At 54.5% G+C, this 15087-nt stretch overlaps 1 protein-coding gene across 1 annotated transcript; it reads left to right on the top strand.

The window, feature by feature from the left end:
• Positions 1-1224: 1224 nt before the first annotated feature.
• PABPN1L (PABPN1 like, cytoplasmic) lies at positions 1225-13171 on the top strand (the record flags this gene model as incomplete). The annotated part of the gene is made up of 8 exons (XM_084644266.1): positions 1225-1244; positions 2319-2496; positions 6002-6110; positions 7496-7563; positions 8249-8355; positions 10355-10442; positions 11183-11320; positions 13052-13171. The coding sequence occupies 8 exons, from the start codon at positions 1225-1227 to the stop codon at positions 13169-13171; spliced, it is 828 nt and encodes a 275-aa protein (XP_084500392.1).
• Between the last annotated feature and the right edge of the window lie 1916 nt (positions 13172-15087).

Raw genomic sequence — 15087 nt, 5'->3', positions numbered from 1 at the left:
AGGGGAGCTTCGCAATGCCACGGACACTAAATGTCTGTGTACGAAAACTACTGGAGGTGAGCTTCGTTTCAGGGCCAGGGCCAGCAATGTTCTGTGCAGGGCCCGGAGCCGTGCATTGGTGTCAAACACGGGGGCGGATGCCCTGGTGACTGGCTTGGAAATGCTGGGCTGAAAGGCTTCTTACCACAGCAGTATTGGCGGCGGGGCTGGGACAGCAGAGGCCAAGGCCCTGCTCCAGCCGTGCACTAAAGCACCAGATGAGTAATCCCGTTGAGTCCAATGGGGCTGCTCAGATGCTTGAAGTTGACACCTGCTTCCCTGGATTGGGGCCCAAATAAAGAGCATCCCAGACACATACACGTAGCTCTGCCAATGCACGGCCACCCCAGCTGGCAGGGATCCCCGTTGCAGTCTCGGGGGCCATACGCATCTCGGTGCGAGCCAGTCTGGATTCAAAGGCAGGCTCCTGGGGAGAGGTACAATGCTAGTATTGATTTAGTTCCCTCCACCACCTAAGCCTCCCATCCCCAAAAAGCCCTGGGCAGAGAGGCATCAGTGCACCCTTACAGGGCGGGAAGTAGCAGTGACATGACCTGCAAGCAGCTCAGAGGGGAATGCAAAAAGAACAGGAGGACTTGTGGTACCCTAGAGACGGACAAATTTATTTGAGCATCAGCTTTCGCGAGCTACAGCTCACTTCATCGGATGCACGTAGCTGTAGCTCACGAAAGCTCATGCTCAAATAAATGGGTGAGTCTCTAAGGTGCCACAAGTCCTCCTGTTCTTTTTGCAGATACAGACTAACGCGGCTGCTACGCTGAAACCAGAGGGGAATGGGAGCTGTAAGGTGACCCCCAATAATAAGGCAGAGGAGGACACTTGTGTGATCAACTAGCTAGTCACCAGGGGTCTAGAACCCCCAACCTGCTACTCTGAAGCACAGAAGCTGCTACCCAAGGAGCTGTACTGCCAAACTAGCTCCCCCAGCAGAGGGAACCTATGAACATGTGAGCTGCTCTGACACCCCCCAGCAGGGAGCTCTGGTGCTCACACCAGCTGGGCTGGGACCCCTCCGCCCCTGGGTGGGTCACCGCTGCCTGTGATTGGCTGCTGATGTATCAAATGGAGAGCTGGCAGGGGCTGCCCCAGGTGCAGCTTCCTCCTGGTCTCCAGGTTCCCTACAGGGGGTTGATTTGTTTGTTTGTGAGAAGGGGAGCACTCAAAATGTTTGGCTTCCAAGCAAGGTAAAGGGTGGAGCAGGGTCCCCCTGCTGCAGGAATGGGGTGTCCCCCAGATTTGCCTGTTGCTTTCTGTTCCTCCAGTGCTGGTGACATTGGACTGGTTTGCCCCGGGCACTGGTGAAAGCATCCACTTGCCTAGTTATAACCTCAGGCCTGTGCTCTGGCAATGCAAAGGGCTATGGTTGCCCCAGCCATGCTTCAGTGACGGTGCCAAACCTGTGGCTCTGGGGGCACTGGGATGGGTGGGGGACAGTTTGCCCCAATTGGTGAGTCTAAAGCCTTCCAAAAAGCCAAGGCTGCCCTGCCTTTGCTTGGGGCACAGAGATGGCTGCTACTGGCCTGGCCTGGAAAATACATAGCTCCTATCCTGTTCAGAGCCATTGTACGTGCAAGGTGCTGCAGCATATCTAGTCCGAAGCGCTCAGAACTCAGGAGTGGGTGTCATGAGATGCTCATGAGATTTTTAAAAAATAATCAGTGTTGGGTTCTCTTTATTTGCCTTCTGGCTCTCCCCAGCTCCCATTGCCCTGCTTTTCTCAGCAGCCAGGGGGGCCGGAGACTTACTTTAAAAAAATGGAAGCTGCAGTTTTCCTGTTACCCTCATGACTCCAGGAGCTGGGGCTTTAGGCAAAACACCAAGAGTGGCAAGACTCCCGATGAAGCTGCAAGATTAGTCATATTGACGATTTGTGCTCCCATCGCACCTAAGAGTCCGCCTGGGTCATAGACCAGGGACCCCAGTGTGCCAGGGGCTGGACAAAGAGCTGACAAGCTCAATATAAGAGCAGAGACTTAACAGAGAGAGCCAGACAGACCAAAGGGGGAGCGCAAGGAAACAATGACCGTGCTGATCAGCACGAGGGGCCGTGCTCTCGGCACACCAGGGCCAAGTTTTGTGTCGGGCCCGTGGCAGAGTAGGGATTTGAGGGAGGATAACGAGGGGGCTTTGTGAATATGTCTGGGGGGGAGCATGGGTGAAAACTTGGGAAGTGCTTCAGCATCTCAGCGGAACCCAGCGTCTCTAGCTGCTTAAATGTCATTTGAAACCTCTTTGTTTTTGTCACGGTTCCCATAAAGCCCCCTCTTTCTGGACCCCTCCGGGGCCTGGTGGCAGGACCCACCACCGTCCCTGGCCAGGGTGGATTCCTCCTGGGACATGGCTGAGATGGCAGCTCGGCAGAAGGCCGCGGACGAAGACTCAGACCTGAGCCCGCTGGAGGGGGACAGCGCAGAGGAGCTGGGTGTGCTGGACCCGGTGAGTATGTGTCTAGAGCACTGAGCCGCAACCACTGATGTGTCTTTCCAGGGACCTGCCATGGGGCAAGAGGGGAACCCCCCTCCCCCACTTTACAGTGGTGATGCAGGGTGGGGTTCTGCTACACCTTTCCCTCAAGGCTCGGGAGCAGTGTGATTCATTGGTTGGCTGAATGTGATTTTGTGGCACTAATTTCATCCCCTTGATGCTTTACAAAAGCATGGGCTGGTGACTGGGACACTGGACAAGGGAGGACTTAGGACACCTGGGTTCTGGTCCTGGCTGTGGCACTGGCCTGCCTTGGGACCTTGGGCAAGTCACTTGTCACTGCTGCTGCAAAAAAGGGTGTATTTAACTGAGGTTAGCTAACCACAGTTAGCTAATCGCAGGGAAGACCCAATAACTCTGCTTGAACTCGGATAAGCTGCTCCAGCTGAAGTTTGTGGGGCAGCGCAGCTAACCCCAGTTGAGAAGAGTTGCCGGGTTTTCGCTGGTGTTTTAACCCGAGTTACGAATACACCCGGTTTTGAATTGCCGCTTGCCGTGCAGACGTACCCTTTGTCTGTGTCCTCACTGCAGAGCTCGCTCGGGCGATCAGCGCTCGGGTTAGCCTGGCTAGGCGTGAGCAGCCAGACTGCAAAGCCCCACCTGAGTTACTGCAGTCTTGTGGATGCTGGGCTCTTCGGGAGGCCGCTAAGACGTCTGGGGGCACATCCCCTTGTGCTGCTGAGCCACTCTGCTTCTTTCCCAGTGAACTGGGAGGGAACTTGTCATCCTCTGGGCTCAAGGGGGGAGAACTGCGGGAGGGCATTGGAGGATATCGGCTCGGCAGCATCTAGCCTGTGTCGTCACTGCAAGGTACATGGCCTTACCCGGTCAAGTGAAAGCAGCACCCAAGCTCTAGCCTATTGCCCAGCCTGTCCAGCTAGCCCCGGAGGAAAGCACCACTGCACTCGGGTGAGAGAGTGTTGTGTGTGGACAGGAGGGAGGGGGCAGTCCCTGGCTAAGAGCCCAGGCTAACTCCGCAGTGAAGACGGACCCGAGAACATAAGCTCTTTAGGATGGGGCAGATGGGCAGCACCTGGCGCCACTGGGTGCTACCGTCAGGCCAGCAATAAACCAGGTTTGTTCCTACTCTGGATAAATATCGAACCCCAAATGACATCACTCAACAAATGTGAGACTGGTTAGAGTGCTGGCTGGCTGCGGGGAGGGCTGCTCCAAAACACGGACACACTACGCACCTCCTGGGAGGGTGTGAGCCAGTGACCAGACTTCGGGGGGGGATGGACATAAATAACCCTGGGAAAGAGACTCATACACACAGAAATGTCTTAAAGTTAATAGTAAAATATGATTTAAATGTCCTGGCCCCTGAGCGGCAAAGCTGATAACGTCGCGTTCACCCTCCAGGCTGTGTAACTTGCACCATTAGTGCTGGGTACTTGGCTTGGCTAGTGCAACTAAACTGATCTCTCTTATTTCTCTTTGTAGCCAGTCTTACATTTCCAGGTCTCCCGTGCTATCCCAGGGCTGTTCTCCCCCGCTGTCCCGTGCTTTCTCCCACAATGCCCCGATGCTCCCTACAAATATTCACCAATGCTGCAGGAAAGGGAAACAATTCTCTTGATCTTAGATTTGTTTTTCCAAAGCTTAAATATGGAGCTGAAATGTCTCCTTTTTAATTAACAACCTCACCAAGCCCCTCCCCAACCCTGGAGTGAGTGCATTGCAATGGGAGGTGAGTGAGCCCAATGCGCTCGGGCTGCAGCCTTTATCGGAGGGCTTGGTACGACCACGTCCAGTACGGTTCTGATAAACCGTAACGGTGCTGCAGAATCCAGGCTCGGAGGCTGCTTCTCTTGGGGGTTCGCTGGGCCCAAATGTCACGACCTTTCCGAACCCTAGGTAAAAATAAGCCTTGCCCCTGCCCTATTAAAAGCATCTGTGCAAATGAGCCCATTTTACAGATAAAAGCCAGTCCTTTATCTCCCTCCCCGCTGCAGTAAGATCCCTTTAAGCCCACACCTCGGAACTTCTGCTCTACGGCCCCAGTCCCAAGCTTTGGATGCAATTCCCCTGGCAGCATTCCTTGGTGGGGGAGAGGTATGCAGGATTCAGGTGGCTGCACATCCCCCCTTTTCCCCCATGGGAGGGTCCCCATGTTGGGAAAGGCGGCACCTTAAGCGGGCAGACCTGGACCGGTGGCAACTACACATCTTTGCCCACGAGCGGGGCCCAGTGTCTAGAGGGGGAGGATGGCTAAATCCAGGACAAACGTCTCCAGCCTTTCACCCGAGGGTTATGCAGCCCCAGCTCCTCTGAGCATCAGTCACTGGCCTAATGCGCTGGGGTGGAGGGTGAGACCCCCCCCCCCAAACCAACCAGACTGGCTGCTGGTGCCTGGCTGCATTCGGCCACCCATGATAGGCACCTTAGCCAGGCCTAGCTGCAGTGTCTGCTCCCGTTATTACCCTCTCCCCTGCAGGGGACTCAGGAGTCCGAGTCAGGATGAGCCAGGAATAGCAAAGCCGCAGCTCCTGCAGTGCAGGGCACCCCCGCTGCGTGCATTGCGGGGCTGGTGGAGCTGAATGCGGATGAGCAGAGCACTGGCTCAGGCCCTCTCCGTGAGCAGGGGGTGAAGGGCGCCCCCCAGAGAGAACCCCCTGATGGGGAAAGTATCCAGACACTTGGAGGCGATTCAGTAAGCCCAAGAGGAAGCAGAGCTGGGAGACAGCAGCTACTCCCAGCAGCCTCCCTTGTCTCAGGCCAGCAGCCAGGGTTCATGGGGCAAGGAAGGAGGCAGCAGCAGGAGGTGGAACTGGCCTCCGGCTGGGCCCCGCCTGCCCCTAGCATCTTGCGGGAGTGCGAGCCTGAGGGGATTCCCACAGGAGCTGCCCATCTCAGGGGGTAGGAGTTGGCCCTTTATTTCTGACACGCACCTGCCATCCTTCCCCAGCTGACCCGACCTTCCCACCCCTGTTCTGCCGTGACAGTGGCCCAGGCAGATGGAGTGAGCCGGGCGGTGATGGAGACAGGCTGCGGGGGGCTGTGTTGCCAGGGCTTCCAGTGATTACTGGCAGAGGAGCAGCGTTGCCTAGTGGTTAGGACATCCCCAGAGCTGCTCCCTGCTCTGTAGCTCCATTTCCCCACCTGCAAAGTGGAGGTAATTCTGCCCTGGCTTCATTAATGGAGCTTTGTACGTTGCTCAGAGATCCCAGGATGAAGCCTGGCTCTGGGAGATGCCATCTCTGGCCTCCATCCCGAAGGGGTGGTGTGTGTGTGTGTCGTGGTCGCTCTCGGGACCACATCATGCCAAGCACTGCAAAGACACCCTCACCCCCCACCCCATGAGACAGGCCCTGCCCTGTAGAGCTGATGCTGAGCAAACAAGACAGATGCCAGGTGGGAGGAAACGGGACTTGCCCCTGGGGTCTTCTCTTGCAGAGCTGCCCCTCTTTGCACTGGGTTCTCATGTGCTCGGCCTCTTGGGTTTGGTGCTCAGGAACTGGAAGCCATCAAGGCCAAAGTCCGTGAGATGGAGGAGGAGGATGAGCGGCTCAAGGAGCTGCAGGCTGAGGCCAAGAACCACCTCATCCTGAGATCGCAGGCAGGTACGGCGCTGCAGCTCCCCAGGGCGGGGTTGGCTCCCAAGGGGAGGTGTTAAGCTGAGGGTTTAGCTACACCTGGGAGGCACATGGGACAGGATTTCCTACCACAGGGCGAAATGCTGCCGTGTTTGAGACCTCAAGGGACAGCCAGTGCCACATCCCCGTTAGCCACGGGACGGGGGAGGACAGTGACAGTGTCAAAGGCTCCCCAGCCTAGTTTGCCTCCGAAGGCATAATTGGCAGGGAGGCAGTGGGAGAATGGGGGGTCTCGGCTGTGTGAGAGTGGATGGAGGACCCCTACGCATGGCTTAGGACACTGAGCATGGGCTTCAGAGTGAGGGCTTATGGGTTCTGTCCCCAGTTCTGCAACTGGTTCTGCCCTGAGCCTGGCCTTGGACAAGTCGCTTAACCTCAGTCAGTGATGGATACAGCTTTCGTCCCTGGGGTGTTGAAGCTTAGGGCGTGAGGGCAGAGTTCTTTGAAGGTGCTGTTGGTGCCAAAGCTGCTGGCTTGGCACAAGTACCCGGAGCTTTCCAGGGTCGAAGTTCTATCATCTGGCTGTTCCTGCTATGCCAGGTCAGCTCTAGGGGCACGAACCAGCTCCTGGGGCTAGGGAGATCCTTCCCCCAGGGCTGGCTGTTTCAGTGGGGGGTGGAGGGGTCGGGGTCTAGCGCCTCTCTCCAAAGCTCAGGCCACTCCAAGAGGCAGGCTAGATGGGTTACAGGTCTGAGCCTGTAAAATACCCCTCGCCCCCCTGTACCTTCCACCCTCTGCGGGGGGCCTTAACGCCTCTCTGGTGATGACATGCTCTAAGGACACAATGTGGCATGTTTGGGGTAATGCTCCCCCTTCCCAAAGGGGGACAGACCCCAAATGAGGAAGAGAATAAACACAGACGGCTGCAGGACTGGTTCCCTCAACAAAGGCTTGGGCCTAGCAGGGCATCAACACACTCAGCTCTCACCTCTGGAGATCGTGGTTCAGATACGGCTGTCACATGTGAAATGAGTTCAGTGGCCTCCGCCTAGTTTGTCCGTAACACCCACTGCGTGGTTTGCCATGACTAGAGAGGCCCTGGAGTGGAACGGGGGAGGTGGGCTTTGGATCGGGCCTGAGGCACGTTGGCAGATTTGAGGATTGGGGGTGCTCAGGACAGAAATGGCAGGGGGTGATGCGTGGAGGAAGCATGTCCTGAGAATAAACGGACACCTTGTCTTTCATCTTTGAGGAGACCTCTTGCTCCAAAGGGCTGAGGGGCTAGTAATTCAGTCTCTAGGGCTGTCAGGGTTGCCCTCCCATCAGCACCAACCTCACTTGGCCAGAAACCCCACTGCCCCCTGTCGCTCGCTCTCTGAACAGCACCGTCAAAGGAACCCTTGCCTCTGCAGGTATTCCCGTTCCTAGGACCACAGAGGAGAAAATTGAGGCTGATCAGAGATCCATCTACGTGGGCAATGTAAGTGGGAGAGGTCAAAAACCACGATGAGCCCCCCTTTTCGGTGATGTTCCCAGGGCAGAAAGCTCAGTAGAGCTAATGGGCTGGGGGTGGGATGTGTCATAAGACTGTCTGTCCCTGCCCTCCCCCTAGGAGCACAGTGGGATGAATGACTCGTTACCGGATGTGCTGCGCATCCCCTCCGATGATGGGAAAGGGTGGAGCCGCTGGCTTGAACTTATTTCAAACTTATCTGCTTGATAATTTCCACCATTAACCCTGGGTCTGGGGCTCACTTGTGGATATTCAAAAACACAAGTGGCTTTGTTTGGACTAGCTAGGCCACACGGTATTGTTCCTGTTCCCTGATCGGATGGTCATGGCTTCGCTTCAGGTTTCCAACTGGAATGTCTGATTCTTTCTGGCTGAGCGTCACCCCGGTGCAGTGAGCGGCCAGCACAAGGCTCAGGAGCTGCTGCGGTGCTAGGGGTCTACACGAGGCCTTGTGAGCCAGTGTCACCCCTGTGCCAGTGAGCATCTTGCTGAGAATCCTTGGGGAAGACAAGGCCAAAGCTGATGAATGCAGCCCGAGCTGCTTCACTTCTTGATTGGCGCAAACTTTCACAGGAAGGGTTCTGGGGCTGGCTGGCAGGGCATGGGCATGTGCCCTTGATGGCATCTGAATGGAATGGGGATGTCTTTGCAGGTGGACTATGGTGGAACAGCAGAAGAGCTGGAGTCCCATTTCAATAGCTGTGGACAGATCAACCGAGTGACCATCCTCTGTGATAAATTCTCTGGACATCCCAAAGGGTCAGTGCTGTGCTCTAGGGACCCTTGGATTGTGGCAGTTCGGGGTGGGATGAGAAGTATGTTCTGAGAACACAATGCATGATCTTCATATCTTTGCTCTAGAAATTCCTTTCCCTGAGCCCCATTAACTAGGGAGGGGGCCACTCCTATTTCTTCTCCCGTCTTTAGCTGGGATCATCAAATCCCTGCAGGAACCTCGGCTCTGTCTGACTTCCAGCATCTGCAGGGAAACCAGCTGTAGGACCAGCTTTGCTTTGGGTTAGGTTTTCAGGTTTGTTTCATTGTCCTCTTCCGCTATTGCCACCCACCCTGGGTGCAGAGAGCTCTTCTGCAGACCTGGCACGTCTGGTTTTGGAGGTTACCTCAGAAGCCCAGTGCTTTACTCCTTCCTCTTACGGATGTTTGAAACCCTGTCTGGAAACTTGTCAATGTCGTTTCTGTCTCTGTTGATGCGCTTGTTCCATCTGGCACAAGCTGGGATGAAAGGCGCTGCGGAGAACATGTCTGAACTTCCGATACTTCACTGATATAATGAATGGTGTCAGCACGGCTCTGGCAATTGGGCTCTTAACACGTGCTTCCTCTGTTGGCTTGGCAGCAGCACTGCACAAAATGCCATGTGTCCTAAATATATAACCCGGGGAGACTGGGTATTTTTAAGTGACTGTTTAAAAATATATTGCGCAAAATGAGGCACGTGTCCATTCTGTCACATACACCTGTTCAGATTTAGCGTAAGCAAGGTCACGATAGGTGCGATTGTGCATATTCTGTACAAGGGTTCGGGTCTGTGTGATTTCATGAGTACGCTCCAATGAGGAACAAAGTAATTAAATGGGACATTGCATAAGATCCATCATATTCCAGGCCAGATAATGGCTTAATGCACTCACTTGTCTCAATCCATAGCCCACTACCCTCAGGAGGGGAGATGAGCTTTTCTGACAGCCTCTCCAGCTAGTTCTTCATACATACTCCAGCACTATCTGCAGAATAACTGTTAGCCACCTACATGTAAACACCCCCCTCTACATTAACACGGAGGTGTATATTTTTATTTCTATAACTAACTTGGCTGCTGCTTCTCTCCTCTTGCATAGCAGAGTCATGAGCCTGCTGTCTCCCTGTGTTCTAGAGAGTCCAGATTTATTCTGAACGTGCTGGCAACGTGCTCGGTGCTATGGGACACCCATAAAGTTGGTCTCTGCCCTGGATAACCTGCAAGTGAAGGCCCTAGTCCTGCACCGGAAACGTGTGGGTGGAATTCACTGCTTATGCAGATCCCCACTGACTTCAGTGAGGCTCTGTGCAGGCCCAGCAGTCCAGCCAAGTGCCATCAATTGCAGTATCAGAGCCTAAGACTGCCAGGGATTCAGAGCTATAGCATGATTTCCTTGGTCACTGAAGCTGGAGAATTTTCCTTGATTCAAAATCCCCTGGGAAGCTTAGCTCCAGGTGCTTTTCCTAGCTCTAACCATGTTATAAACTTCTGCTGCAGGCCCAGTCCCCGTCGCAATCTGGACTCAATAGCATCTGTTTAGTGAGAGCTGCACTTAAATGCTAGGTGTGAGCTCGGTTTCAGATTGGTGCAGGGGGCTGTATGCTGCCTAGGCGGGTTGTCTAGAGCATGGCTCACCAGGTGGTGAGAGAGATCCCAGCCCAGGGAAAGCGCGCTGGCAACCGTCGTGCTGTAAACATTGTTTAATGGTTGATTGCACCTCCTGAATAATTTGAACCGATGGCGATAGGTATGGCTACTGTGCCAGCCGTGATGCAGCAGGGTCTCGTGTGGTCTGCTACCCTCCATTCTCTCAGTGCTGTCTGGAGAGGTGCCTAGTCAGTTATCTGAAGGAAAAGCCTTTAGAGTGGCAGGACAGACTCCCCATGTTGAGCAGCAGACTGTGACGTTACCTGGCCACCTGCGGGGGCTACTGTGTTGTGACTTCCCCAAGCAGATGCTGCAATGCAAAAGAGACACTGTCTTCCTTTCCCTTTCCAGGTATGCTTACATTGAGTTTGAAGACAAGAGCTCTGTGACGACAGCGGTGGAGCTGGACGAGAGCATGTTCAGAGGCCGGGTCATCAAGGTAAAGACACCGGGTCCAACAGGTGCGAGGCAGGAGTGACTAGTGCCAGGAACCTAGGGAGGGATTCGCCTTCCTGCCGAATGCACTTTGCTTCCCGGGGGTCTGCACCCAGACCACAGACTGGGCAAGAGATGTATCATTGGGCTACAGCTGTTTGTACTTGGTTCAGGTGACTCTGGGCGCTGAAAAGGAGGCCTTCCAGTGCTGAGTCATGCCTCCAGGTCTCCCAGGATGCAGGCCTGAGTCAGGGTCTGAGCTGCTCCTGCCTGGCTCCAGCTTCTTTGCTATTTGTTTCATTGGTTTTGCCTCTTGCCTCCCTCCTTGGAGACGTTGCCCCATCTGGTGATAGGTCTTGCCCTCTGGGGACCAGGGGCCAGCTCCACTCGGGGAGGGCCATTCAGTGCAGGGAGGGCCTGGGAAATGTAGCACTCATGGCCACCTTCAAACCCGGTTCCCTGCCATACCAGACTGGGAAGCTGTTGCTATTGGCTCACCGAGACCCCAGGATACGCTGTCTCTGATTCGAGTGGGAGACGCGCAGTTTGCGAGGGAAGTGACAGGGAGTTTGCGAGGGAAGACAAAGCCCTGCCTGGGATGATTTAGTTGGGGATTGGCCCTGCTTTGAGCAGGGGGTTGGACTAGATGACCTCCTGAGGTCCTTTCCAACCCTGATATTCTATGATTCTAAGTGTTGGGGCAGGGAGGGTCCTAGCCACTCCTTGATCTTTGACTTGTCTCAGGTCCTGCCCAAGAGGACCAACATGCCAGGTATCAGCACAACTGACCGTGGGGGCTCCAGGGGCCGTTTTCCAAGCAGGGGGGGCCTGTCTCAAAGGGCAAACGTCTATGGAGTGCTGAGATCAAGACCCCGAGGGAGAGTGTACAGGTGAGCGGTGACGTTCTCTGCTGACAGGAGGTCGGCAGTAGAATGGAGAATCCCATGTGCTCTCCTGCCCGGCAGGGGTTTGGTGTGGGATGTCTCCAGGCCTGTCGCTGTGGTAGCAAAATCAGCTCTGCAATTGGCATGAGGAGGGCATTTTCCCTGGTCACTAGGTGTCTCAAGCATAGGCTGTCCCTATCAGACCAGCTGCTGGGTGGTCAGCACTCCAGAAGCTCTGGGAGGCTGGGAATATCACAAAGCACTCACCTAGCCCTTTCCATGGCTAAGGCCTGGGACAAACACCAGCAGAGTCCCTACACCTGCCAGGGAGTGGGGGATAGAAGGTGGGAGTATTTATCCCTGTTTTCCAAAAGGAGGAAACCCACGTGGCGACACCTGCCCCAAAGCTGCACACTCCCTGTATCTGCACTAGACTCTTCTCTGAGCTTTCCTCCATGGCTACCTGCAGTGCCATGAACAGTGTGAGTGCTACCGTAGACTGGCTGCGGGCACTTCAGTCTCCAGGTGGCCTGCCTGGCCCTGCTTGGAACAGATCTAGGTGATGTAGGAGTGAAAACGAGGCCCAGGTAACTGCCAGCTATGCAAGTGCTCCCCTCGCTCCGTGGGAAAACTTGGGAGAGAAAGGTCTAGCAGAACCAAGGCCATTGAATCAGCCTGCAGGCCATGCTTACTCCCTTAGCCCACATTGCCTCTCTATTGTAATGCGCTCTTTGTTTTAATGGCTGGCTGCTGCCGTGTTTGTTCTGCAGTAATCCCTTTCCTTGGTTCAGGGTGGGTTTCCACTCTGATTTCGAAGTCGCTCCAATTGTCAGTCCATGTAAGCTGTCCCATTTAGAAGAGGAGGCAGGGGTATGCAAGGGATAGAGTGCAAGAATACAGACAGGACTTGCTAAGGGCAAGCGGAGCAGGGGGTTAATCAACGCAAGCCTTGATACTTCTGGCTCCCCCCAGTAAAACCAGAGTAGTGTTCCCCATGGGGTGAGAGATGGGGTCGGGGGTGGGAGGGGGAGGGGGCGTGTTCCTGCCGGAATCTTCTCCTAAGGGCTTGAGGATGTTACTTCAGAGAGAAGCCTGCACTAGAAGCATATTCCTCTCCTGGTCCCACGGGCAGTCACATGCTATTAACATCACCCATGTGTCCACATAGCAAGCGGGAGGCCTGGAGCCGCACACAGATGTGAACATGGGCACCCTGGCAGGGCCTGCGGGCTGCAGCTCTCCTGCAATTGAAAGGGACAGAAATGAGCAGTGACTCTTGTGGGAGACGGCTGCCCAGGGCGTGCAGTACCTGTGGATGTCCTTCCACCTCGGTGACCCAAGAATGGCTGGCTTCAAGGCACACTGAGATGAGCGCTGGGACCGATTCTCCAGCATGAAAGTGCTCCCATTGCTAGATACGGCTTGCTCGGCTTTATAGCCTCACTGTGGATAGTCGGGTTTATTCCCGTGGCATAGGGAATTCCTCTTGGCCCTGCCATGCTGTCAGTGAAAGCAGGCAGCGTGATCTAGTTGAGCGCAGCCCTAGGAATTGGCTACTCCCGGGTTCTGCTCCCAGCTCTGCCACTGACCTGGCAGGTCACCTCCCCGTCTGTGCCTCAGTCTCCTGGTGGGGTTGTGCTAATGAAATGCTTGCACAGCACTTTGAAGACCCAGGGTGCTAGATAATGGTTCTGTGGGCAGGCCTGCGCCCTGCGGCTTGAACTTTTAGTACATTCCGCTCACTCCAGCATCCTTCCAGCCCAGGAATGCACAGGGGCTCCCTTCAGAGCCACTCGCCGCTGCCTCGAAAATGGATGGTGAGCCTATCAAGGCCCATGTGCCCCGCTGATGAGAAACCAGCAATCGACCGAGCCAGTCTCATGCGGTGCCATCACCGGGCGGACCAGGCTATAACACTGTGAGTTGACGCAGCTTGGGAGCAAGGAGACAAGAGCTCTCTCTGGGCTATATTGAGGACCAGGAATGCTGCTCGTTCGTCTGTGTGAGGCCTAGGGCAGCCGGGCCATCTCGAACGGCAGGTCTCTCCCACGCTGAAGAGCAGACACAGTTTTGATTCGGTAACTGACTAAATCGCTGACCTAAGACCGTTGCCTGAGCCGCCCTGTGCTTTCTGATACTGCTTTTGTTCTTGTCTAGGGGTCGTGGCAGGTTATCGCCGTGGTACTCTCCCTACTAGGCCGAAGGATGGGATGACGCTGGAGACTCCAACAGGGCTGGATTTAAAAGCGGGGGATGGGAGAGGGGTTTAAAGAGAACCTACCCGAGCAAAGAGAAGTGTGGACGATTTTACTATTTTTGCCTGGATGGAACGGTGCACTTCCATGTTGCGCAGTTAAAGGGGTGAGTTGTTAGGAGGGAGAATGGAGCCAGGCTCCCCCTAGCACAGCTGGGTGCCCGCCCCACTCAATGCCAGAGCCACACTGGTACTTTCCAGGAGCCAGAGGCTTGCCCCGAGTTTGGTTACAATGTCAAATCCTTCTTGTTGTACCCAATATTCAGAAAGAACTGCTCTCCGGGCATACATTGATCGCTCTTCACAGTGAATAGGAACAGAGTTCACCAGATCAGCTTTGTCCTCATCCTATAGAAACTGGAGGACAGGGCTGCATTTTAGGACTCATATAAGCCAGATTTGGCGCTCTGGCACTTTTGCTGTAGACGCTGCTCTAGCAGGGATGTGGGTGGGAGCTTCTGGAGGACTGTGCAGAGCATTCAGACAGGGCTATGTTGGAGCAATGGGGATAGAGGGGAGCATGGGAAAACAATCCCTCTAGGAGAAGTGAGCTGCAGGATGTTCTGTTTCCAAAACAGTCAGCTGTGGACCAGCTTGAAGTACAGCTGTCAGGAGCATGTCTCTGCTCCACCCACTGCTGCCACCGTGTGAGAAGGTCTAAACCCCTCCTGCTGCCAGACTAGAGAAACAGATGCCTCCACTTTGTTCTCTGTGACTCACTTCTTCAGCCTGTCCTATGGATCATGCATGCTGACATCTCTTTAGTATAGGCAGGTCCTCAAGACGCTCCAAGGAAAGTGGGATCTCTTCTACCCTCTAGAAGAGCGGGGTTAAGATTCTGGGACACCACTTAGATTCAGATCCGGCCTTATTTTTTTTTAACTTAACTGTAAAAACCTCATTAGGGTCTTAGATAAATTTTGCAGGGGAAATACAAACCTTTTCCGTTGAATTAAAATAACTCATTAGGACTTTGTCCCCCTAAGTGTGGTCCCGATTCTGCTCCTGGGTAGAGGAGTGAGCATAACTCTGTGTTTTGGCTCTCTCAATGTGCTCCTACTCTTCTGTATCTAAGAGCAGGATTCAGCCCTGTAAATCTCCTGGAAGAAAAGGGATCCCTAACTTGGGTTCTCTTTAAACATTAGTGTGTTTTCTTTAATGTCTGGGGTTACACAAGACCTGCAAACTCTTTCTCTCCCCCGATCTTGTTCTGTAGCTGTGATGCAAGTCCAGGCACTCACTGTTTCACTTCTGATGGGCAGAGTTTGAATCCAGTCTCTAGTGACAAGTGTGAGTTTTGTGGGCCTAAGCTTAGGCTCTATTTCTTCCTCTCCCAGTGACCACAGTTTGGAGGTCAGTGCTTGAAGGCCTAGGCTGAAATAGCAGGGGTTGTTGCCAGTCAGGGTGGAAGTGCATGGAGGGGGTTTTGTGTGGGAATTCCTACACAGCACCTGTCTGCATTGTACAGTCCAAGCCACTGCAATTCGTCTCACTTTCATGAGCGCTAAACT

The sequence above is a fragment of the Lepidochelys olivacea genome, assembly GCF_965140295.1.
Source record: "Lepidochelys olivacea isolate rLepOli2 genome assembly, chromosome: 12".
In the NCBI taxonomy this organism is placed as follows: Eukaryota; Metazoa; Chordata; order Testudines; family Cheloniidae; genus Lepidochelys; species Lepidochelys olivacea.
Note: the sequence above shows the minus strand (reverse complement) of the source record. Positions and strands in the feature narration are given on the sequence as shown.